General features: G+C 40.3%; 1 protein-coding gene and 1 long non-coding RNA gene across 2 annotated transcripts; one reads left to right on the forward strand and one right to left on the reverse strand.

Moving 5' to 3' along the window:
- Nucleotides 1-1551: 1551 nt before the first annotated feature.
- On the forward strand, nt 1552-2709 carry LOC135492744 (uncharacterized). Its single transcript, XR_010448111.1, has 3 exons — nt 1552-1800; nt 2144-2229; nt 2442-2709. It is a non-coding gene; the product is annotated as an uncharacterized LOC135492744 (long non-coding RNA).
- Nucleotides 2710-14373: 11664 nt separating this feature from the next.
- Nucleotides 14374-25709, reverse strand: LOC135492811 (uncharacterized). Its single transcript, XM_064779454.1, has 10 exons — nt 25460-25709; nt 24992-25138; nt 21703-21879; nt 21296-21388; nt 20682-20879; nt 18328-18492; nt 17788-17914; nt 16987-17150; nt 16137-16411; nt 14374-15754 (listed from the first exon to the last, which is right to left on the reverse strand). Exons 1-10 carry the CDS (start codon nt 25682-25684, stop codon nt 15745-15747), a joined length of 1581 nt encoding a protein of 526 aa, XP_064635524.1. The 5' UTR covers nt 25685-25709; the 3' UTR covers nt 14374-15744.
- Between the last annotated feature and the right edge of the window lie 1492 nt (nt 25710-27201).

Below are 27201 nucleotides of genomic sequence, written 5' to 3' on the forward strand. Positions count from 1 at the left end.
TTAAAATCACTGGAAATGGTGACATCAGCAGACAGAAAAAGAGATTTAGGTACAAAGAATGTATTCTCTCTTAATGCCAGTGTAATGTTTTTGAGTGTTTCTATTTTTGAGTGTTTCCCCTCATTGTTTGGGAACGCTAAAAGATAGATTGACAAGTTTTTCTGTGTTTCCCCCTATTGAAAAGTCATGGTCTCTCTAGCTGCCTATTGTTTGGAAACACTGACACATGGGAAACAACCACAGATGTTACACCGGTCTCCTGTTGAACAATGTTTCTTTTGGATTAGCAGAAGATGGATTGTGAGTGATAATATGATGTTGTCTATCAGCTTTTAAACAAAGTGGTATCTTATGTGTCCTTTCAGTATTGAGTAATCCTCCTATTGCCATTTGATTTATTTATTATGAAAAATCGAGATTTAACTAGCTTTCCTTTGTTTAATGGTTTTAACACCCATAGATTACAGAACCAACAACTACCTACCACCAATGTCAGCCAGAAAACCAACAACAGCACCTTCTGATTTCAACAGGAATTAAGTGTCAGTCCATGATACCACCATGCAGGATCATGCAAATGATGGCAAGGTGGGGGGTCAACAGATCTAGCTGTAATTTCTACCACAGACCTGTCCTAGGGTACTATGAAGGCTGGTGGATTGGTTTCGAAAATAACCCCACAGTTTTGGGGTACGGCTGTTAACCATTTGCTACTCATTTTCCTTTTAAAAAAACATGCATTATCCCTCAAAATAGGCTAAGTCTTTTGTCAATTTTCGTGCATCAAACAGAATTATCACTAAACACCGCCTATTGAAATTGAAAGTACATGATCTGAGCTACCTTTTCATGCCTTTTGTTTTGCCCCAGGTACATTTTAATGACAGGTACAGTACGTCCCAAAAACAATGCAATCTCAAATTTCAGTAAAAAGGCAATTTTAACTCTCCTTTAGCTCCAACACTGCAGTTTTTTTAGGTGATGCCACTTCCAGGTAAGGAAGTCAGAATGCTGTTTTTTAATTTGCAAAAGAAAAAAATCCGGCCGCCCTTACGGTTTTCCGGTGAGGGGGTCGAGTCGCGCCCTTCTCACTGGTGCCCATTTTTTGCCCATTCCCTCAGATAACTGACGAACTACACATGCTTTCCAAATAAAATTACATTTTTAGATGTTAGTGAACCCCCCCCCCCCCCCCCCTCTCCCTTGCCCCTCCCACACACTCCCTCAAACAACCTAGAGGCCTTTATTACCCCTGTGGAGGCTTAGCGGTCTAGGCGGAAACGAAAAAGAGCAAAGACAACAACAACAACAGTTACATTTACAATGCATTGTGTACATGCACGTGTACATTGTGTGATAGTCTATTGAAAATGGAACCTGAAAAATCACAGTTGAAATGTGGATTTGCTGTCATATCCAAGGATATCGAGTGTGGTACTTACGCTTCATACCCCAATGACAAGAGTGTGATCCCCTTGAAACAATGTAAGAAGGACGTGCACTCCCATTTGATGCGTTGGATGTCCTCCAGGAAAGCCATTCAAGTCAAAAGTGAATGGGAGCTCATAGCACTTCGTGCTGGCGTGTTTGATATGAGTTCTCCAGTTCTGGACACCACAATATGCCCGAACCACCGATACAAGTTGAGTTTATCATGGAATCAGCAAAGGAGATGCCAGCACCCACTTCATCAACCCTCTAAAACAAGTCGGAAGCCCAGAAAAGATGGTGGTTCAGTTCATCGAGTGATGTCTCGGGAAATATACATCAAGTGGGGAGTTTTTGTCCCAGTTGGCTCAGGTAAGGGATCAGTCTCAAAATCACTGAAGTAGAAAAGAAGCAGTAGGCCTGTAATGATACCCACTCTGACTAAACCTAACTTTGGTGCAAAACCAACTGAGTGATAACGATTTACCACTTCACTTGTGTTCTTCCTAGAAAGTTGATTGGAGCCTTGGCTTGATGATCAGGAAGTCCCAGTTATGATTCCCTGCCAGTGCCACTGGAGGTGATGCTTCACTGCCGTACAAAATCAGCATGGCCGGTCGCATTATCAAAACAAGTCTATCATCATCATCATGTCCTCGCACTATTATATTGCACATCATATTATCATTACCCCCATAATCTGGTGCCTTTTCAGCTCTGTGTAAAGGATGTGAGGCTAAACATCGAGTATCTGTGGCAAATGTAGAACCAGAAGTAGAACCAGCACCCATGGATACAGAGGTGAGTTGAATGAAAAAAAAGGGGAGAAGATTCGAGGCAAGCCAAAGTGAATATTCGTTAATTCTGCCTGCAGCGACTGACTTACATGTAAGAAGGTCACTGATGAGAGAGGAGGGGCTAAGCTGAAAACCTTGATGCCATTCTGGCTCCCATCTCCTTGGCAATGAGGGATTCTAAGCCAAACCTGATTCTCCATCAATATCTTTTTTCAGTCCGCTGTTGCCTCTTCCTCTGTTCAACCAGCCGACGCCTTAGAAAACCCAGCAGACGGGACAGAAGGGCAAATTTGATGGGTGATGTTGTTGCAACAGTATCATAAGGACTGCTGGTCAAGCACTCTTGAGCTGGGAGAGAGAAATGATAAGAGGGTGGAGACAGATTTTCTGAAATGTTGGTCTTTGAGTCATGACTGGGCAGAATTAGCCCAGTGAAAGTTGTCAGCTACACATCAAGAATTCTTGATTTAGAATGAAAGGGTACGACTTTATTGGATGTACATTCATCAGGCTTGACCTGAGATTTTCCACGCCATTGATTGCAAATGCATTGTTCGCATTCTACAATACATCTCTCTTTTTCTAAAAAAAATACATGGTGAATTTCCTAAAACTGTTACATGCTGTGTTTTTGTCTCCCTTGACTAACATAACCTGCAATATGAAGGACATCCAGATTTGATGTTCTAGTATATCTAGCGGATGGTTTATCAGGTAAAATGCGGGGCTTGGTTAAAAAATGATTTTATAGCGATATCTTGGGATAAATTTGAACTTTGGCTTTCAGTAAACAATTGTAAATGCCAAGATAGATTTTTAATGTCAGTATACTTAGTAGCGCTAATGTCAGTTTTGAACAACCAAGCCTGCTACTGGAAAGTGCGACTCTCTCCTGATACTATCCTGCACTTGGGCCTGACATGTAGTACCGTAAATGAGGTGTTACTAGTATTGGTCCCTCCCTAGTAGTGGTTAGTAGTGGTTTGGCTATTGTCTGCAAAATAGCCTTTTTCTATGTATCATTATATTAGCTTGTAAATAAATCACCCATTTGTAAAAAAAAAGTGTCCCTGCTTCTTAGGTGGCAGCACTGTCCTCTGCAGACAGGTACAAGTGTAGCATGTGGAAAGTTGTGATCTCTCCTAAGGGACTGGACAGTACCGTAACTCAGTTCATGAAAAACTTCCCCATTCCAGTACATGTATATGTACAATTTAGCCAATGCTAGAGCAACTCCAGGAGAACATTTCACCGCCAACCAAGGAGCTAAAAACTTCCAATAGCAGTACTCTGACGGTGCAGCCAACTGCAGGGTTGTCCTCATCAAACAGTAATTACAGTAGGAACTGCACCTTTGGTCAATTGGCTCCTTAGCAATGGAAGGTGTTACTAGTATGTGAAATGAGCACTTCTGCAAGGTTCTTAGGAACAGGATGATCCCTGCATGGGTTGATAAAGATGTATTAGTAGGTCATACCACATGCCATTCAGGTGCCTTAGCCGTGGGGGGGGGGGGTCCAACCCTTACAACATGCTCTGGCAGCATGACACAGGCTGATGAATGGGTCAACATTAGCATCCTCACCAACAGGGGGGTTTCTTTAGGTTTTCGGACTGTAAGAAGGCCTACATGTGGCTTATTCAATTACGTTGCCATCAGGTAGGCCAAGGCCGAAATGTTATTTGAAATTCAAATCAGCATTTCAGGACCTATGGGGCCCAATTCCCCAAAGGGCTTTCATCAAGGGCAAATTTGTAGTGATGAGCTTGTTCTTTTTTGGGGGGAAAAATGCAAGTGGAGTTATTTACCGGTAGGCCTACTTAAAATAGGTTAGTAGGCCTAGGCATGGGGGGGGGGGGTGATCATGGTGGTTGACAGTAACTACTAATCCTCATGGCCAGCACCAAGCATAAATGATGTGTTCATTATGCATTTATTTTATAATTCATCAAGTGTACACAAGGTGGCAGCACTAGCCAATGAGTGTCATTTTGGTGGGAAATAGCACTTTTTCCTTGGTTTATCCTGGGAAAACAGTAAAAGCGGCCGGAAATTTTATTTCTGATTTTGAAAGTAGGTATCATTACCTTTATCATGTGCAAGCCACAGCATTCAAAGACCTGCAGTGTTGGAGATATGAGCGTCGATAGAGAGCTCTTCCTAAGCACTGCCCCTAGGTATGCATAATTACTAGGCCTAGCACGACCAAAGTATGAAGTGTTACTCAATGACATGTTGCAGAATGTAAGATCTCATCAAATACTTCCATCATACAAAGGGGGAAAATCCAGCTATTTTTTTAGTCTCTGCAGGAGTGCCCAACATTGACCCAAAAATACACAAAAAATAGGGGGAAAAAAGCTAAAACAAGCCCCCTAACTAGGCCTGCCCCTAACTCGGTTGCTAGTGATTTTTGAGAGTCATCAATTGCTGTGTAATGATGTCTTAGTGGAAGGATCTTGCATACCTAATCTCGTTAAAAACGGTTGACCCCCACCTTGCCACCCTCTGCATGGTGGTATCATGGACTGACACTTAAACGATAGACCCTATTTTTCATCGTAAAGCTGCAGCTGATTTCTTAGCCATTTTTTTAACTATTCAGGCGACTTCTTGAGTCCTTCTTTAACCTTATCTGGTATCGAAGGTTTAGGATCTAGTTCAGGTCCAGGTCCTGGTTTGGGAAAAGGTTTCAAAGCGTTGCTGATAAGCAGGCCTAGAGTTGTTAACGCCATAATAACAGCTGTTAATATGGCACCAATTGTTAAACCTTCTGTTTTATAGAGTAACTTAATTCTATCCTTTAGAGGGATCTCTGAGTCTGGTTTCTTCAAGACATCAGTTATTATTAATAATAATAATAAGCGTTTCATTCTGCTTTCCGTTTCTCTGTCCAACTAAATTACTTTTCTTCTTTCCATATTAAGTTCGTCTTTAACTTTAACAATTTCTTCTTTTAATGCTAGGTTTTCTTCAACATCTTCTTCTACAGAGTTTACATAATCTCTGGTTAGATTTTTGAGCTGATTTTCTAGCTCTTCTATTTTCGTGTCATTAGCCCTTTTTACAGCAGCAAGATCATCACCAGCCTCTTTTAGCGCTCTAACTTCTCTCAAGGCATTATCCGTGAAACCAACTGCTTTTAATTCTTCATCCGCTGTGTTAATTATCCTAGTGATTGGTCGGTTTGAACTGATTACATCATTAATTAATGTTTGTGTTTCAGGAGTTACTAATTAAGGTTGGTTTACTTGGGTCGAGCCTTCAATAGGTTCTAGTAGGTTAGGTGCTGTTGTAAATCAGGTTCAATCATTTTTTGTATCTTTTGAAGAAAAGTTGGACAATTTTTTTGTTTTATTGTGCTCTCAGCAAAGAACTTAATACTATCCTTTCTCGTTACTTAAAAGAATCGTCTATCACCATCTTTTCCACAAGATAAATATCTTATCCAGTCTCTTTGTTTCACGTTACATTATTTATTATCATTGAGTTCTTTATCTGATAGATTGTATCAAGGATTGTTTCCTTCCGCTTGAGTGTGTGGTGCGAGTTTATTCAGATTGTTATCCCCCCCCCCCCCCCCCCCAGTTTGTTCCTTCCATTGCATCATCTGGTCTATCCAGCAGTGTATTTAAAATCTCTTACCATCAATTCAGGGACAATACCTTCTCATTCTTTCTTGAGTTGAAAAGGTATCTTCAGCAGTTAAATTACTATGAACTACATGTATGTTGTAATCTGATGTTCCCTCAATTACATTAGTAAGATCTGTATTGTATTGTGCTGTTCTGTCATCAGTAGAAACTGAATTGTAATCTGCTATATCATTACCAGTATCATAATCATTAAAATCACCTAATGGATCCATTTCCAATTCTCCTTCATACATATTTAAATAACAAGTAAAATTACCAAACTACCAAACTACCAACCACTGTGTACAATAGGAATTTAATGGCATCATGTGGGTCATCTGATTTATCAGTAGCATGACTGTTAGCAATAGGAGGCTTACCAAGCTCAATATCAGCAACATGGCTGTGATCAACATGACTGTGGTCAGTTTCATTAATCTTACTCTCAATCTTAGTAATAGGTTTCTTAATTTTACTATCAGGTTTCACAATGACACCATTAGTCAAACTTGACGAAGTCATAGTTTCCACCCTTATTGTATTAACACTTTCTCCTTCCATCATTGGTGGTGTTAAAGTCGTTTTATTCTTGACATCAATCTTACCAAGTTTCGCATTATTAGGTGCGATTTACCTAGCAATTGAAGTTGGAATATCAGGATGTTTATTGATAGAATCTTGTAAAAGTTTATTAAAGTCATTCTGTGTATCTCATTGTGTTCCTCCTCGTCCTGCAATTGGTTTGAGCACCCAGTTTACAATAACCATAAGTTCTGATAGAATCATTCAACCTTTGTATTCCTGGATTAGAGAAACCATTTGACCTTTGTATCATGAACTGTTGGTATGTTTGACATGGTTTGTTTGATGACATCAATTACATTTTTATGTTTATCAATTTTATCAATGACCCAACCATCACCATACTTCGTGTTTTTCATTCCCTCGTCCCATTCTGCCTTGAACAATGGGTGTGTTTTATTCGAATAAGCTTGCATCGTAAGCTGTTTGTTCCAACTATTGACGTAATACTCGGGATCGGTTATGTTGGTGTTGTAATCTGGTACAATCCAGGAAGTCCACCCTTCATTAGCAGCACGTACACCACCTGAAAATGGAACACCAATCTTGGTTCGCGAACCAATGCGCACCATCGAAAATCCACCAAGCGCGTTCACCATAGCTGCAGCTAGTAAAATCCGGCTACAGATGGCGCGCAAACAATAAGCAGAAAGCGCCATTTCGAAAACGCCGCCTGGAGCCGAACCATCTAACTACGTGTAGCTAATTGCCGATCCATTTGCGCGTACACCACGACAAAGCCGAGCTTTTAACAAGCCGGGCGAATTTGACATCAAGCTTGGTGGGACAAATTCGCCCGGCAATTTGTATTGGCAATGGATTGCCGAACCAATTTGTCGCGGCAATGTGGTGGTGTACGTGCAATTGGTCCACCAATATTTCGTGGTGTAAGCGCAGCTATTATCTAATTTAAACTCGTTATAAACTGTCCAAGTTTATTACGATTTATGTTATTGTTTACTTCATTGAAATTTATTTCACCTGGTGGTGGTTTCCGTAGTTTTTTTATGATTTTACTTACATGCATTTTGTAAAAGCTGTGAAACCTGTAAAATGACCTGATCATTTGATCACTGTGGTTTAGATGAAACCCCACAGCCAGTTGTTGCAAACCATACAGCCATGTTAAATTGATTCTGGTAAATCAGCAGTGGGCTATTCATCAATCTTAGACAGTCCTTTCTATTTTTCAAACTTAATAACCCATGAGTTATGTTAAAGAGACAAACGATTAGGGGTAACATAAACATCAAAGTTAAAGAAGTCATATGTAAACATATCCTTATGTTGTGTTGCTAATGGGTAATGAATCATTTATTTAGTGTTAAACCCCTTGTTTATTTAGTAAAACAACCTCTAGTAGCATAAGCTTAGCCCTAGTATAAAGAAAAGTGGTATGTCTAGAAATGGCGCTTTTACTAAAATTAAGGTCAAAGGACATGTTTTTTGGGGTCTTTTTAAAAAAAAGTCGTTAATTGTCGTACATCATCTTTCATATTACTACGGCATGGTTTGAAAGATAACGTGAGCAGACAGCTATGTAAAGAGGGTGGGGATGAGAGAGTTTAAGTGAAGATGAGTGGGAGAACGTGCAGACGAGTGAGGGAGAGGATATAAACATATCAGTAAATAGTACTGTTTTGACTGTTTTGTGCAATCAGTAGATTAACGTCATTTCTGTTTTGGGTTAGTTAGAAGGGTTAAAGAAAGTTGCTACCAAAAAAAGTAAAGATATTGTTAACCAATCGAGAAGTTGGTACATTTGATACATATACGGGGTGTTTCAAAACGAGGAAACCGAGATTAATTTGTTAATTTCCTGGATATGGCTAAATATTTTGGAATTTGGCAACCATGATTTATTACCCAATGATGTCATCTTTCTTATGACACCAAGAAATCCAAGTTACTGTCAAAGATGACTAAATACTAAACAGTTCAATCAACCATGGCAGAACTGGTCTTGCATTAGATAGGCGTTTTCTTGATCAACATGTCTGCCCAGTGCAGAGCTTTTGTTGGGCCTCTGAATTATGCAATCCTTTGCATGTATTTCCATTGCACACTCCTTACACGTTGAAAGAGTTGCTCATTTTCTCAGACCATCAAAATGCAACTAAGCAGCGTGTGTTTGAGGTAAAAAAGTAGTTGAGGACTGGAAGTCTCCAGCAAGTAGCAGATACATTTGGTGAGATTAAATGGCCACCAAGGTCCCCTGACCTCACCGCCTGTGATTTTTTTTGTGGGGACATCTCGAGAACGAAGTTAACAAGTCGCCTCCACAAGATATCGATTACCTACGTGCCAGAATCGTCGCTGCAGTTGAGACCTAGGAGGACAGAGAGACCCGTAATCAGGAATGCATTGAGAGCAATGAGAACCCGAACTGAATAATGAGGGCCATGTCGAAGGACACTGGAGATAGGTTAAGACAGGAATGACCTTAGCACCCAGATGTTAAATCATTGAATACATTTTTGCTCGTCATAAGGACACACTGGTCTTTCTTTTTTTATTTGTCGGAGTTCCGCTGCGGTAAGTCTGGTGCAAGACCAGTTCTGACATGGTTGATTGAACTGCTTCGTGCTCAGTCATCTGTCACAGTAAATTGGATTTCATGGTATCATAAAAAAGAGGACATCATTAGGTAATAAATGGTGGTTGCCAATTTGCAAAACATTTAGCCACGTCCAGGAAATTAACAAATTAATTTCGGTTTACTTTTTTTGAAACACCCTGTTGTTACATTTATAAAAATGACTTCTTGATCTCTACTTTAATTTCCTGATATTTAAATAGCCTCATCTCAATAGCATTCCGCGAAGATGATGTCACTGCAGCTGCTGCCCTCTATTTCCCCATCGCTGAATTACAGGCAATGTCGGACAAACATGCGGTTTCGTAATGGATTCAGGCTTTCTAACTAGGGCAGTTAGATTCAATCTGGCACATGTCCGAGTGTTGGAAATACTACATAATTGTTCTGAATATTTTTCTCTCTGACTCTATGGTATCATTCATGCTAAAAACAATGCAGGGTCAAAGATAATTGACTTTGAAATAAGCTCAAATGCGTAGAAATAAGTGTCGATGTCCGACTGTCACGTGACTTATGCAAATGACCTTGTGAGCTATAAATAGTAACTTCGCGGAATGCTATTTTACTCCTCATCTAGTGTAACGCCAGGGAACGTAGGTTGCAACACCTCCCCAAGGAGTGGCGCTGCAGGGAGCGAAAATGACAATTGCAGGGCTTTTAATTATATTGATACTGAGTTAATTACCAATAAAAGGTCGAAGTTGACACTGTACGGGGATCAATTTATGTAAGTACATGCCTGATCACGAATTTGAGTAAACAAATATGAATTTAGATACTAGTATTTGTTTACGCGTCTTCATACGTGTTTAATGGAAATGAAAATAATAACGTGTAAAACGTGCAATCGACGTAGTGCTCAAATTCTCAGAATAGATTTACATCATTTTATCCTAAATGTCAACAACTTATTTGGAAACTTTCTGGGCGTCCATCTCTTAGATACACAACTTTAAACTTGTTTTCTGGATAACCAAATAGATGTTTAGGAGAGGAGTTACCTGGTACTAAACTAGAAAACATTTTACCCCAACTTCTTTCTCAGGGCATGTTTCTTTTTTCTTCATAGAGCGATCATTTCTCAATCCCCATCGACAATGAGTTACTGCAGCACCTCGGCCTGTGACGAAGATTGATTTTTTCCTTATTACCGAGACCGAAAAGACTAATAATATGAACAGACATACATATACATTGCTTGCAGTCCTCAAATTAATTATTCAGTTTATTATTCATTAGCAGAGCACACAGCTGAATTGTTCATAAATGGGGGTCAAATATTGCAAGTGATCAATAGCATTGCAGGAACGGAAAGGATACAGTGCATTGGTTCCGCAAGCGGTACACTCCCATTTTCTTGTTTCTTTGTGTAGAATACAGAGAAACGTGGACGATTTTGTGAAAAATTTGAACTCGTATTTATTCACATAATCTTATGTTGACCTTGTTTTCAATCGTGTTCTTACCGTTCCCTTTCAATCATCGCATCTGGTTTGCGTGCCAGGACATCGGACACGTATACACCGGAACTTAGATAAAAACTGTTCCTAAACACCACTGCACCAGGATGTCCCAGCACAAAACACGTCACAGGAAGTGGTGTACCCGGATATCACTTACTATTTCATTCGTTTTCTGTGTCTGCGTCAGCCAAACATATTTTGTACCTAATGCTAAAATATTGCAAAAGAAACTACGAGCTGTCATCAGCAATGCTTTCGGCAGTCCGCATCTATTGGCGAAATTCGGAGGAACGGTTATTGAAAGGCGGTCGTTTGATATGTTGGGGTACCCGGATTTAAATGTGCGATATATGTTGGTCACTGAGGCAACTGCAGGTGTTCTTGAATCACGTCATAAAAGGATGCACTCGAAGTTGCAGGATGATCTAACCAGGACAAGTGGGGAGGTCATCGACCTCCAAAAGAGGTTACAAAGTGTTCGTCCGACTTTGTGGAAGGTTAGTCGCCTCACGGTTAACAAGACAACCCGCAGTATTCCCGCTATACCAGAGTACACCATTCCTAGGATCTTACACCAGATGTATAAGAACACCAGTATCCCGGCTATCTATGTACCATACGTGGAATCGTGGATAAAACACAACCCCGAGCTCGAGTATAACCTTTGGACAGACAGTTCCATGAAGATGTTCATGCGTCATCTCTACCAGCCATTTATGATGAAGTATCTTCTGTACAAATATCAGCTCGAAAGGGTCGATGTGACTCGGTATTTTCTTTTGCACCATTATGGAGGAATTTATGCTGACATGGATGTGGAGAGTCTAAAACCCCTGCGATCAATTCTACAAAATTACTCCTGTATTCTTGCGAAAGCACCTCTCGAACTTAGCCGCCTACTGCATAACATGGATTTTCACGTCTGCAACGCTTTCATGGCCTGCAGATCAGGTCATCCCTTTTTTTCTTTACTTATAAACGATATAGCAAACCAATCCGATATAAATATACATCAAATAGAACGCGTCATCTTTACAACCGGTCCTTTGGCCTTGACCCACACTCTCCTCAAGTATCAACGGATGTACTCAAAACGGATGCGCGCTGAAAAAGAGTATGAAGTATTCTTAGCGCCACCTGAACTGTTTTTCCCAACGTTCGATGACGAATTTCAGTTACCTAAATTCCGGAATATGTGCTCGAATTTCATGCCTCTTTCAAAGCGGCAGCAATTCGCCTGTGTGTGGTTAATGACAAAAGATTTCAGTTTGACCCCGACTAAACATTCCTTCACTGACCATCACTGGAAACACATAGGATATTCCGATGGAAAATATGTTGGTGATACCACGAACATTGCACGTATTGTCCCCAAGTTAAAACTATATCGTGATGGGAAATAGCGCGGGAATTACACTGTAAACTTTACTTTGTCTTTGTGAAGAAAGCAAACTGTTTTTCCTTGTCAGTGTAGGCGTTCTATCACCAGATGGACACTGTCTCGATTGTGACATGGATGAACTTATATCAAGAGGAAATAATGTAGGAGTTTTGGATGAAGTTAGCACGGTTGTCTTCAGTAAATCACAAACAATTTCCCAACGGAATCGATATGCACTCAAACCGTTGCTTCTACATGTTGAATTTGTGCGAAAAACATGATCGCATTGACGGCTGAGCGCTGACTCCGTGACATAAGACTGCGTGACCTTCCATTTTGGCATTGTGTTTTGAAGTCGGTCCTCTTGTCATCGCAATCTTGCAATGATTTCTAGTAAATTTAATTCGATCCCAGGTTGTTCTTTCCATTGTTGTATAGTGTGACCTAGCGTCAAATGCAACAACGAACACTGAGATGAGGTAATCGAAGCCTGCAATTCTCGCATATCTTATACATCCCGGGCACACGGATTCAAATCGCCCCGAATTTTCTATTTCTGAAAGTACCCACTACGGGTCTAACGTTCGAGTCAAAATCAATTTAAAGGAATCAGCAAAATCGCAATTTGACGCCGTAATTTGAGTAGCCAGTTGGAGAATGCTATTTGCCCTGCTATCAAATCAAATTTGGATGTGACTAAACATCCAAATGGTAAAATTTGGGAGTAATTTTTTCGCAAGTATGTTGAAATAGTGCCACCTTCGTCTGCAGGGGATATCACCCCCTGCCTACGCGAATATTCGTCTCTGTGATGCCTCCTCGCACATGTTGTAACATTCAAGAGGATTTCACTTTTAACTTAACGAATACAATGGGTGATTTCAAAGTCGGTTTTGGATTAAACACTGAGATTTAGTGTTAGAGTTAGTGTCAATCTGTAGCAATTAATCCTGGAGCCTGCATGCATGTACGTTATGCATGATAATTTCAGGGTTTGGGGGTCTGAAGTTAGGGGGGGGGGGATATTTGACGGCTTTCAACCCGCGAATCAGCTTTTTTACCACGGGTTAAATGGAGCCTCAACACCGCATAAATAAGCCAGTTGGACTGAAACTTCATCATTTTTTTTCATTTTAAACACACCGGCCTAATTCACAATTCAAGAAGAACTATATCTTAAATGGAAAATACCAACTGGTCTGGTGAGACCACGCACTCATCTTAAACTGAACTATTTTCGTACAACCACGAGCTGCGAGGTGCGTGACCATGAGCGATTTCAGCACACTCTGGTTCAATGGTGGCCAATTCAAACAGTGACAGGATCAGGACCGCCTCGCCACGATAAAAAACTGCGCCGGGGTATGCCCACAGTGCTGTCTATATTTTAACCGAATCGCATTCAATTGTCAAATTACTCCAGCTCCCCGAGTACAAGGACAGTTCTTCCAGAAAGTGAATGTCCACCGTTTTTAGAAAATATCACAGAGATAAAATAAGATATTTGAATGCGGTTTTCAGCTGAGTATTGTATATTTAGTTGGTCATATATCTGTTGTATTTGGATGCACCTAATTCCATCCCTTTATTATGCAACAAAAATCTCAAAAAAAGTCCAAAAATCACTTTTTTTATTTCATGTGCCTTTTTAAAAATTCAAATGAACCCATAAACTGTGCTTTATGACCATCGTTTTGTGGAACTTGAAATTCCATAGAGTGTGTTCGATAGTCATGACAAAGGCAAATTTTTTTAGGATTTTTATGTTATTTTTTTAATCTCTTCCATAACCTTTGATATAGACCCAATCCTTCATGTATGAGCTGAGTTGGCCATAAAGTCCCCGACTGCATTGCTGACTATGAGGAGTGTTCTTAAAGGTCACCAGCTGTCTGGAAAAAAACAATCACATGTAGCGAGCTAAAACTAATCTTCAAAATGAAAGAATTTAGCAGGAATTTTCTAGTAATGAAAGCACAAAAAACCTTTGTTGCATCATAGTTCACCCATACATTGTGAAAAAGAACGAAAATAGAATATGCCATTTTTGACATTTTTAAAATTGCCTGTTACATAATGAAGAGACAGGGTTAGTTGCGTCCAAATACATCAGATACGTGATCAACTAGATATACCATTCTCTGCTGAAAACCGCACTCAATTATCTTATATCTCTGTGATATTAAAAAAAAACCTGTGGAAAATTACTTTCTGGAAGGACTGTACATAGACCCATTCTGGAGCTGTTGCCACCGTTTCTGAGACAAATAAAATACTTTCAAAAAATAGAGTTTAGAATCTAGATGTTCCATATGCGTTTTGAGGCAAGTTCTGGAGCCGTTGGCTTGTCGTTTCGCAGTTACGCAAACGACAAAGCTAAAACCAAAGGAATTGGGACTTTTAGTGACTGCGAGTGTCGATCCAATAATGTTTGTGTCGCAGATCATCTTATCAGCCACACACTGATAATACAACTGGAGAAAACTATTGAGTAATACTATTTATTCATTATTTACATAAATACATGTACACGATACACAAATTATTCACTCTGCGTCATTTAGCCTAACGGTTGATCTAGTGTAATATATGGGCTAGCGCCCTCCAGGTTCCTCTGCTCCTTTCAATTCGGACAACACGTATGTCTCTTTTATATCATTTATTTTGCTCCTTCCTTGATGGGAGCCAAGGCTAATCTCTCGAACTCCGTGGTACCTCATGGCGGGTTACGTAACCGAGCCTGGCATTGGTTGACCAGGATGTTACTAAGAAACTGTTGCCATGGGTACCTTATACAAATATATATGTAACACTAGCTACGTCAGCTGGGCTGTTATACCGTCAAACATGTCAAACGCTGCACCGAGAATTGGCTCAACTACGTTCTCCAACTTATGATGGTGGGTTACATCTCAACTGAACTCGCTTTTTTGTTATGGCAAACTGAGATTGGAAAAAGAGGGCGACTTTGAGGACCGCTATGATATACACATGCAAGTCAATGGAATACCTATTACCTACTTCATTTTGCAGATAATACATGGCTTTGGTTGCTAATGAGCGATAACACTGTCAAGAGAATAATGTCGTGCAAAGGTACTATTTTTTTTCAACATAATGTCACTTGACACTGCATTGCAAGGAAGTTGGAGGGATGCCCACTGCACTATGCCCAGTGCAACCAGATTGAGGCTGGCGCAGTCATGTTCATTTATGTAGCTGACCACAATTGCATGAATTATGGTTATAGTAGATTTTCTACCCCTCATCCTTAGTTTTTGAATTCATGACAATAATTTTAGGGTCAAAGTAAAAATTATCTTATAGATGATATACCAGTTACAAAAGTTCTCGCAAATATGTTTGCTCCCAAACCAGATTTATTGATATAAGTAGCCTCTTAGAGAAAGACGAGATTTTAGTTCGCGTTTTTCCTCCAAAATGGCAGGTCTGAATGAAGCTGGTTTTGCCACCTGTGAGTTATTCTCGTTATCAAAGTTAGTACGTCCGGCTGACTTGCAACTATTTTGGTCGGAACTTTAAAACTACGAAGTACATGTGTGCAATGTTTTCACCTATTCATCATGAAAAAGAGCATTTTCATTCTGCTCCCGAACCCAATGCTGTCACAAAAACAGCCTCTTGGATTCCGCCAATGGTCTTATATAAGTACGAATTCTCCTTTGCAGTTATAAAATAAAACACAGGCAAGCGTATTTTAGGGCCTTTACTATATGTCGGCGATACTCCTAGACCCCATTTCCTGGCCCCAGGTTGAATGCCCATTGAATAATCCTTGCGAGTAAATGCATAGCACAGCGTTTTCCGTTTTTACTATTTCCATTATCGTTGTCAATCTCAATGGTTCCTGTAAAGTTTATGAAAAAAAACACTCATAATTATTGAAATATTCAGCTCAGAAAGCATAGACTAAGATACCAAGATAATCATTTATACTGGTAATGGAAGTTAATGTTATCTCCCCAAGTGCAGTACGGTTAAATAACGTAACGTAATGTCTCGTGTTCAACTTGCAAAAAGTAAACAAGTAGCGAGTATGAACATGACACATTGACAATGTATGTGATTACAGTCCGGGAAATGTTAACTTATACAAAACTGTACAGTTCCGTAATTTTTACTTCGCAAAGCTTCTAGTTCCGAGTCATTCTTTCATACAAGGTGTCGTGTAAAGCATGCCTAACCTGACCAAGAACTTGTACAAGGATGCTGGAAGTTTGATTACCTACCTCTTTCTCAGAGAGAATCTCCTTTTAATTCTCTTCCAGACGGACTCTGATTTTCTGGTGCTAACGGCAGACGGGGGTTGGTCATCCCCACCTCCAGTGCTTACAACAGGAATGGAAAGATCTCCCATTGGGCATGGATATGCTCGACCAGGAGATGTTTCTGATCTGTCTTTCTTCCATTGCGGAGACCACATGTCTGTGGCGACGTCGTAGCAATACATGGGCTTTTTGGAACTGTCAAGTTCAGGATCCCACCATGGCTTTCCCACATACCGCTAAAAAAGTAAACCATCCAAATGAGATGTGCTCACAAGCACCTTGGTACCTAAACATGTATGCAATGGAGTTAATAAGGCGTCGACCCCGTGACCGAAATGTTTAAGGAAATTATACTGAGCAGGCGATCTTTAGTGGTAGTCTTGATAAGACCGCTCGGACAACCTCTACATGACCATTTTGGACAGTGCAATTATTGACAAGGGTTCCTCTACTGGGTGTCAAACAGAGACTAGCAAAGCTTCTTGCACTCAATCTTAAGAATATAGATCTAAATATGGACTAATTTTCACTCCCGTGTCAGAAAAGAATTAGGAGTTATTAGCCCTTGAAGTTCGGCGCGTTTTTTTATCACGCTATGTGTGTATAAACTGATTTCAGAATGCATCTCTGGGATGCATCTCTATTGTGTTCGGGGGGGGGGGGGGGGGGTAAAGGCTATATTTAGCAGAAGAACTAAATGTGCAAACATTCCCGAGAGATACGCTTCGGCCTTACTCAAAAGGGTATTTTTTACCCGTCAGTTTTGACATAAAGATTCTTCCATCAAAAGCATTTAAAGACTTTGGCTTACTTTTGGTTGGTCTCGTTGCTCCTCCTCTTCTTCTTTACTATCTGACTGTTGGGCTTCTTCAAGCTTTTCAAACATTTCCTTAGCTTCCTCCGTCATGCGGCCTTCTTCCCCGACTTCGTCACAGAATGCCTGCAACTGTTCGGGACTTGATTCTTTGTAACAAACTGGAAGCATAAGATGGTGACAAAATATGTGACTTGGCCGACTGAATTCTGTCATGGGTCTTTGCTATGCAAACTGCTGTCCCGTATAATCTTTCCCCTGCGATCACCACCGCGGGGAAAGCCATACGTTTGACTTTGCGGCTATTCGGAAATTAAACATTGCCCACTTGTGATATATGAAACTTACTAATAATCTATGTAAGGGTCGTGAGTAATCTTTCAAATATCCATCTTGACCTTAATGTATTGACATTGCTAAGCTTCCAGACAACGCGCGACAATATCTTGACAATGAATACAGCATTATATTTGTATGCAATCCATTTTAAACTGAAGTATGGTCGGAGGCTACGGAGGCAATACCGCTGGAAGTTCAGGATGTCAAATATCAGACTGCCAGCTAAATTATTCAGTACGAAAAGCAACGAAGTTCTTGACCAATCAGAAACCTGTCATTTGTTATGTTTTCGCCTGTAGAGCCATCACATTCCCTGGTTAAAGAAGTATGCCCCCCCCCCGATTTTGACATTAAACTCGAGTGATGTATAGCCCTTTAGGTAAGTTGTAAGACCTAATAGGCTAACTGTGTGCGCGAAACAAGTACAAAGAAAGTGCTATTCGGAAAGTAGAAACCAACCTGCCAAGAACATGTCTGTGATAAGACTAAACTGTTGAAAGCGTAGGTGAGCGCCACCAGTTCTATCTGCAAGTTCTTCGTAGAACAAAGTCGACGAGTCATTGTTGAGTGCCTGAACTCCGTATACCTTGAAAAAAGCATAATTGATTCGATCATTGATCATTATAGATCATTTGCAAAGTGTGCCTTTCCACTGTATTATCGTGATCAAGCCACCTACCTCAAAAATCGTCTCTCGAAAAGCCATGTCTTCATCAACGACCACTTAAAAGAACTGACAATATCTGCAATCCTGTGGTGGACTGGCCGCTGGACCGGCAGCAGCTTTGTCCCTGAATACCAGACCAAGAAAAGGATCGGATCGGGATACGGTGTGGAAGGTCTTACTTAATGTTACTTAATATGCACAAGTTTCATGTCCATAGCCCAAGAAGTTACGAATCATGCCGTGCTAACGGACGACGACGATGGACGACGACGATGGACGACGAACTCTCCTTGACGGTAAGAGTACACCCGGTGAACTAAAAGAGGTCTTACCTTGACTCCCATGCCTCTCAAAACATCCAGTTCATCATGCCAGTTGGTATTCTGGTCTGTATATGAGCGTTGGTGTGGTACCTCATCCCCGATCACTACCAACGCTTTGGCGGAGTCTTCAGACCAATCTAACTGCTGAGCTTTGTGCAGCACCCATTCATATGCCTGGAGAAATTATAATAAAGAAATTGCAATGAGAAGCAAGAAATCTGCTAACTGCATTATACCCAATTGTTGAATCTTATTTACAAACGATCACGAATTCCACTAACTTAGTCATGTTATTAGTCCTGGTGATCCAGAAAGAGAGAACAACTTCCCTGATGATTATTTTTATGTACATCACTGTTTATTTTAAGTAAAACGTGAGGAATTAATTGTGTAGGATTTAATAAGCTTGTCCATTTCACTTGATTTGAAATTTAAAGGTCACCATTGTGAATTATTGTGGGTAAAACAACAAATCAAATGTGAGTGGGATGTACATTTCTATTTTCTCGAAAGTGCAGTTGAAGCTCTCTTCCCATGAATGATGCGCGGGTTCGAAAAACTCCTCATCTTTTACTAAAAGAGTCTACTTTAAAATTAGTCATCGCTAGATTAATGAGCTTACCATGTTGATTGCCTGCTGTCATGGCTGTCATTATAAAAATAGTACCTTATGGGGTGGTAACCGGCACAAATCTTTTTGGCAGAAGCATTCACACAAAAACCAACCGTAAGTTTTCACCTTGGAATTTTCCATGTAAGAAAAAGTGTCGCCGTCAGAAATAAACACCACAGGTTCATTCTAGTATCCACCAAAAGCATGGATCGCATGAGGCAGTTAAGTTTCTATGTTAATCTGAAAGACTGTGTTCGGACTTTTAGCACTTAACAACCAGCACATAATGGAGGGTGTCCCTAAAGAAATGCAACACTTGCAATTTTTTCATATTAAAGAGATAGTTGATAGATGGCTTAAACTGGGTGGATCTAAATCTTTATTTTGTCACCTTCGATGATTTAATGGCAATCTGTAGTACAGAGCTACGATTTTGCCAAAGAGGGTCCTAAAAGCCTATAACTGGCTGCTACTCTTTGAATTGTGGATCTTATCTCTATGAATAGGTTCTAAACAGCGTCATATGACAATTTTTGACTGCCCTTTATATTCAACAGCTCGAATGCACTCTTTATGAATATGCCATTCAATTTTTATTCTGGTTTCTCGCTTTTCTCAAAACCGATTATTTCCAATCAAATACCTCAAACTAGGTTTAAATTGCCATAACGTTTATTTTTCCTTGCTGATTAAGGTTGATCGACCCCCATGGAAGCTGTTCTATGGGTACCAATGTTGTAAAAATTTGCCCGGATAACCTTATGATGAGAATGAGAATGAGAATGAGAATAATGGGAATTTAGCCCTAGGCCTGAGCGGGCTTTGTTAAAAGACAATTGAAGACAGAGTATTGAGAGGCTTGAATTCTATCAATTGCGAGATCGGGGCCAGAATATCGTAATGGCTCGCATACACACAATATCTTTTGCAACTTTCCTCTACCTAAACATAGCTTTGTTCATGAGATAAGAAAAACTTTGGATAGCTATTTTCACCTATAGATGATATACATGTAATTGAAAAGTCCGATAATTTTAAGCATTATTTTAAAGCAAACAATAATTTACATTTTGCCTCAAAATAACTGATATTAAAACACAGTTCTCATGTAAAGTGTTATGAAGTTACTTGCACATCAAATTTGAGGTCATTAGCATGTAAGGCTGATGAGATACATATAATGAATCTTATAAAGATACGCACTTTTCTCAATTTAATTCAAAACTTGCCACCAGAGGACACCAAACGAAAAAAACGCTGGTTAGATTTCATTCATATTTTGGTAATATTTTGCTTGTCTTTAGTTCAGTTGTATGTGTTAGAACACGTTCATTGCCAGAATTCGTTTAGCCGAATAGTGTCATAAAAGCCTTTTTACTTACTAATAAAAGACTTCGCTGCAGGAGTTAAATTTGTCAATAATCCAGGCACTTGCGTAACCAGATACAAGATTTGGAAAATTTTGTACCACGTTTTGCCGATCGTGGCGCACAGTCGAAGTCATCAAATAAGTATATCAAGGTTTCAAATGATTTGCTTTCATGTGTGCTAGAGTTATTCGGCAATACTCCTTTGATGACATGGAATCAGTGCGCAGTTGGTAGAGGTTGAACAAAATTACCAGATTTTGTATCCGATAACGCAAGTGCATCAGACTTTATCACGTCGTCAGCCGAAACTGACGAAATGAACTCACATTAAAGTCAGCTCGCACCCTAGAAACACGCCGACATCATCACACAGCTCTTACCTCCGGTGCGTCCCCTCCGCTGGTTGCAGGCACCTCACTGACGAAATCTACTAGCTGCTGGATATCAGTGGTGAGATCTTTCATTTTGACAACATACTTGCTGTAGTCACAGTAGTCACCCATGGCCATGATCCCAATGCGGATGTTAGGGATATCACGGAGCAGCCGCCGCACAGATTCATCAAGTTTAGTCCGGACCTGGAGGCAAAGGAGAGCTAGCTATGATTCCTGGATGAAGTTATTTCAGGCGGTTTGAATGGCAAATAGTGCGTTTTTGTTTGCAATTTGGCATTTCTTGCTGTAATGTTTATCATTTTATCAGTGGAGTCGCGTCGAGAGAGGAGGTTGCACTTATCGAAAGATGTCACAGTTCAATAGAAGTATGGGTCGTATGTAGTGCCCTCAAGATTATATGATCTTATGTCAATGATGCGATAGTATCATATTGATGCCTTGAAACTGGACGCAATGATGAGGAATGACCCATTCGGCAAGGGCACAACGGAAAATGATGATGATGCAACCTCGGCACCGTGCAGTATATACAGGAAGTACGAGCAAGAGTGCATCATGTAGAAGTCCTGATGCCTTCTCAGGCAAGTTGTTGAACCCACCTTGCTGAGACATGGATACATGCTTCCAGTTGTATCAAACGAGAAGACTACTTCTATGTTCCGTCCTCCTGTGTGGAAGGTGGATAGCAACCCCTGAAAAGAGAGTCATGGAAGATGATTTTGGAGTGTGAACAAGGCTCGTGGGCCTCCGTAGGACATCTCGACCCCATCCAGTCAAAACACCATGGCGGAGTCAAACTTCCGCAGCAATCCGTTACGCTTATATTTCCAGTTGGCACGATGATTGTGGAATGCTCATTCTTGCGCCGAGTCCAAATACTATCACAATAAGGAAAAAATTAATTTCAGTCGCCTTTTTTGTTGCGTTGAGCGCAAATTTCGCAGCTGCCATTTTGCCAGTTCAGAGGTCATTGGAGACATTCAGGCTACACGTGAAATCTACCAACCTCTATTTGTTCTTCAGTGCATTCTTCTTCAGGATCATTATTTATTTTAGTTGAAGCAGATGATTCTGTTGCGTCAGGTATTATGTCAGATCGGATCTTCAGCTCAACAACCGACCCTTCAGTCACCTTCATATCAGCCAAGCTAATACCACATTCTGTCAACTGGACCCCGTCGTGCTGCAATGATAAGAGATCCACGGGCATCAAAATAAAATATTGAAGTGAGGTGACGTGTTCATCCGACTAGTAATAAAAAGACATCAAAAACGATTCATTGCTAAAGTTATAGACAACCAAAGCTTTTTTGACAGTGTCTGATGGTGCATCAAGCTTAAAGGACTAAGTCATCAAGTGACAATTAAGCCGAAGAGGGCTGGGTCTTTTTTTGGAAATGTATATTACTGCTTGATGTAAAGATAATACAGTTGTCAGTATGAATAACTGAACTAAAACTCAAAGTAAGGGCACTACCAAGCTGTCGGCTGCCCGGTGGGCAGAGACTTTCCACTCTACAATACAATGCTCATATAAGAGCCATTTCGAACCAATTTCTCAAAAGTTCATAACCACCCTAATAGTTGCAATTGCGGGTGCAATTTGGATGCGCGAAAAAAATAGTCACGACTCAAAATATTATCACATCTGAATGGTCAACGTGGCTGATGATAAAAATGGTCATTTGAAGCACATTTTCGTGCACTAAAACTGACTAATATGTTAATTTCGTGATTTGAGATGGTTGGGATTCAATAAATTCTATCGACGGAAAGGGCCAGTTTGTTAGGCTCTTAATTAAAGGATCTATGTCAATGCATCGCTACACTATACTGTTGTGATCAGGTTCGATGGTACGCGCAGGTGAACCGGTGCTGTTTGTGCAAAAAGTCGGGGTCTGTGGACCAACCAATCTCGACAATAAGCCTCGTCCGCAAACTGCGATATGGCATTGTAATCGAGCAAAACTTCAAGCTAAGCGATTGATGCGACTAATTGCGTCTCCATCCTATTATTGTAATTACTTATCATTTATTCACTTATGTGTCATCTTTTCGATACAGGCAGCCGATCGTTAGGCTTTTATGACACAAGATTTACATTTTTGATTATCAGGTCAAGCCGTTATTCTCGGCATCACGGAACTGTGTGAATACTTTCGACGACCTTCCGGAAATTGCCGAAAGGTTCCGAGATGATGGCGAAGATGATGTCAAATGAATCATCCACGTCTAGCATGTATACAAGCCACGTCGAATGAAAAGGCCAGGGGCCATTGTGCTCACCGTATAGATATGTGGTGGTTAAGAATTCATGCTGGTTAAGAAACATGCTACATGTATAGTATATACATGTAGGTAAAATCTACCATACCTGCCATAAAAATATTATTGAAAACAAGTCACTAATAAACGAGATATTGCACTTCTTACCTTTTCAGTCTTGATCACCTGGTGGCCAAGTCGAGAATCATATTGGACCGAAATTCAGTGTCAGAGGTTATCTGACCTAAATGGTCATGTGTTTGAAGTTGTTAGCTTCAGCGATTAAGAAACGTGCCCTTGCTTCACTCAAACGGCCAATTTTAGCCATTTGACATTTTTTACCTTTAAAAGTAGGTCAAATCCAAAACTCATCAGACATGTGATTTTCCTTTCTCAGAGTATCGACTATAAAATGATATTTTTAAAAAGTCACTAATAAGCAAAATATTGCACGTTTTACCTTTTCAGTGTTGGCCCCCTGGTGGCCAAGACAGACCTTGAAAAGTAGGTCAAATCAAAACCCGTAGGACATGTGATAATCCTTGCTCGGAGTACCTACCATAAAAATATCATCGAAAACAAGTCACTAATCAGCATGATATTGCACTTTTTAGCTTTCCACTTCTGGCCCTCTGGTGGCCAAGTCAAGAATTAGATCGGGCAGAAATTCAGTGTCGGATATCACTTTACCTGAAGGGTCCTGTGTACAAAGTTTCAAGTTCATAGCCCTAGCGGTTAAGAAACATGCTACTGTTTTTGAAACAGGATACAGACGACGACGGACGCGGCGGTATGTATAGACTCCCCTACGGTGCTTCAGTATTGAGGTAAAAAAATACTTGTACCGGGTAATCATGAGGTTTCAACACCAACATACCAAACCTGATAAATCTAGAATTTTGTCCGAATTCTTCTGACTTCAGTCTGAAGAGTTGAGCTACTGTATGCAACGAATTAGATTTCATAAATTGTATTTATGAAAATATTGTATTTTTAATGTTTCCCGTGCCTTGTTGATATTCCCACGCAAATCAGATCGTTATCTCGGCGGCGATATATGGCGCGCCGCAGCTCAGTACTTCTGTTTTTAATTTTAAAATCTGGTGCAGAAAGCTTTGTTAGAGTCTACGTGTCAGCCAATTAAAGAAAACTTGTCACATTGCAATATGTCCAAAATGGTCCCCCGAGACGTTCCAGGCGACCCCTGTCAATCAAGTGTCATGTAGCACCTGTATGATTATTTTTTGATCCGTTTCTTTGCCATCTTTTTCAATCAGTTTGAACAAGGAGGAAGAGGCGTAGGGCAGTATGGAAGCAGGATGGAGGGCGAATTGATCAGTAAGTGTCAAGTGCCAAGGTCTCCAGCAAAGATTTTGACTTTGAATTGCACCTCTTTTTTTACTTGGCATTACTTGAACAATCACGACCAAATGAAATTCACACACACTGTGGGAAACATGTGGTTTAAACATGCATGAATTTCATCAGAATTGGCTGGGTGCCATTTGGGATACAGCACACTCTCGGTCTTGACGAGAGAATTGCTGTGATATTTGGAGACGTCATTTTAATTTTGCTCTCATCAAGCCCATCTAAGGCAAAATTAAGAATGATGTAAGGACCAATCTGGACTTAATATTCCCCAAATCTCATTGCCACAGGAGTGGGTATCAATTTTTGAATTCTCATTAAAATTTCGGCGCAATTTTTTCATTTTTCATCCATCTGATATACACCATGAATAATAGGAAATGTATAGACAGCACTTTCGACCGCATGCATGTTGATATGTTACAGGGTTATAATCTATTGGAAATAACTCAAGCATATAGGTCATTCTCTTTATAGTTCGCATACACGCGACTCATCAAACATAATTAATGGTAAGCAATGATCATTGATGTGGCTTAAATTGTCTACAAGTCAGCAGACAAATGCCATCAAGCAAGGGGCCATTTCAACCGAAGGGCCATTTCAACCGAGAGCCGAGGAGCCCACTACATTTTTACTCCGGAATTCTAGACATGTACCTTTAGAATCTGCTTCGATGGTGCCGTGCCTTCCTTATACTCTATGCACTCTTTGAGAGTAGTAACCGACGACACATTGTCAAGACACACCGGGTAAATTTTATCATCTTTCCTAATGGTGATGTTAATCTTCTTAATCGCTGTGATCTGAAATCAATGAAAAAATGCGCTTTAACTAGCGAGGCGAGGCTTGTTTTGTAATAATATCTCCTGTTATCGAAATTCCCACCAACATTAGGAAAATCCAAGAAGGTGATAGACTGCTCTCCTAAATGTCTGCTGCAGCAGTAGGTTGAAGCCATTGAATTAGTAATTTTGTTTGGAAGCCCCTTGTCGTCTAGGCTCAGCCACAATTCACTTTTAGCCTTCCCCAGCTCTATTCGAAAGTAAATGATGGGGGGTTGGCCCGCTTCAATCAATATTTGTAGACATTTTCATCTTAACAACAAAAATAATTAAGAATCTTACCTCTGCTTTTAGAATGGTCTCTTTACAGATGCCCAAGTACCCGATGGTATCCGTTTTCTTCAGTACCTTTCCTGTATATTTGATCTTAACCTGAGCTTCGCGGACCTTTTCCTCCTCTGCCACCCGGCGGTAGATCTCCTTCACCTGACTGCTTGGGAGAAGGTCCAATTTAGTCACCCTTCCAGAAGGCAATTTGACGTAAACATCCGCGTAATTTGTTGCCATTTTGCTTAGAGGTTCCGACTGCTCCTGACTGGTGTGTTGAATGAATAGCCATGTGCCAGGCATGTTATTTTATCGCGCAAATAGTCTATTTTTAGCAATCACATGCAAACTTCCAACCAATCGAACAAGTTCTATTTTTAGTAACCAGGCGCTCCAGATTTTTTCGTCATTTTATTGACTGAAATGTCTAGGTTAATAGACTAACGGTGAATGGGGAAGGTTAACTCGCTATTGTTAACGTTTATGCAGTGGTGCTATAACTCATATCAAATAATATACTGGTTTTCGTCAAATTCTCAATCATTCAGAAGATAACGACATCGCTGAACCCCACCACCTGGGTATTCGTATGACGTCATTTTATCGTCTGCTCGATCGATGATAGCGTCAGCAGGAGAGCCACCCTGAAGCCATGCAGGGAGGTGTAGGATACGACCGACTCGGGATTTTCGAGATGCAAAAGATCACGGGTGGGTAAAGATACCATTATCATGCCGCCCGATCTGCCCCCAATTAACTGATACATACAATGGGAACACGACGATACACATAAGACCCCTTCCGGGGTTGTTATGTGTGTTTTACTTTGTTTGTGAGGACTGAATACTGCTATTGATCTGTTGATTTGGATATCATTTCGCGCCTGTGCAATAGCGCGGAGCGGATCGAACCTATTTTAGCCTAATACTATTTTATAGGCCCCACGTCGTGGCGCTAATAGGAATAAGTTCTAGTGTTTTAACGTCGCAATTTTTTTTCTAACAGTTGGCTTTTCAAATGAGTTGTCGGTTTCAGTCATAAATTACACAAATTGATTGTTAGTATGGACTAGCAGATTGAATTCCGTAAAATATTCCACGTTTGAAAATCGACTACCAACCTCTGTAATATACGTTGTCCCTTCCGAGAGGTGGCCAGTGTGGAACCACTGTCAGAGTGATTTAACCACTCTCTTGATTACGTTACAGAGAGTGGCCCGGAACTGGCCAATAGTGGTTACACACTGACCAACTGGCGGGAGCTTATACGTAGGGACAACGTACGTGTATATCATAGAGGTTGGTCGTCGATTTTCAAACATGGAATATTTTATAAAATTAAATCTGCTAGTCCAAACTAACAATCCAATATTTGTAATTTATGACTGAAACAGACAACTCATGTGAAAAACCAACTGACACAATTTTTTTGCGTCGTATAAAACTCTAAAACTTATTCCTAGCCATTTCCAAATTCTGGTAAAGGATTACAAACATGTAATCATTTAGAATTAGGACTGAGAACTGTTCAGTGGTGGTATCATATCGTGGGACGAATATGATAAAATGCTTAAAAAGCCCTGTCATGCCTAAATACAGCCTGGAATGTGAGTTATTTGGTTTTCCAACATCATTTTAGGGTCTTTTAATTTTGAATAACATCAACTAACATAATTCAGGTCGCTTTTCAAATAGGAACTCCTTTTCTAGATTTTACGGGGTCGGTAAAATATTCTCTCACAGTCAGTAAACTATGGC

This window comes from Lineus longissimus, chromosome 8 (assembly GCF_910592395.1).
Source record: "Lineus longissimus chromosome 8, tnLinLong1.2, whole genome shotgun sequence".
Lineage (NCBI taxonomy): Eukaryota > Metazoa > Nemertea > Pilidiophora > Heteronemertea > Lineidae > Lineus > Lineus longissimus.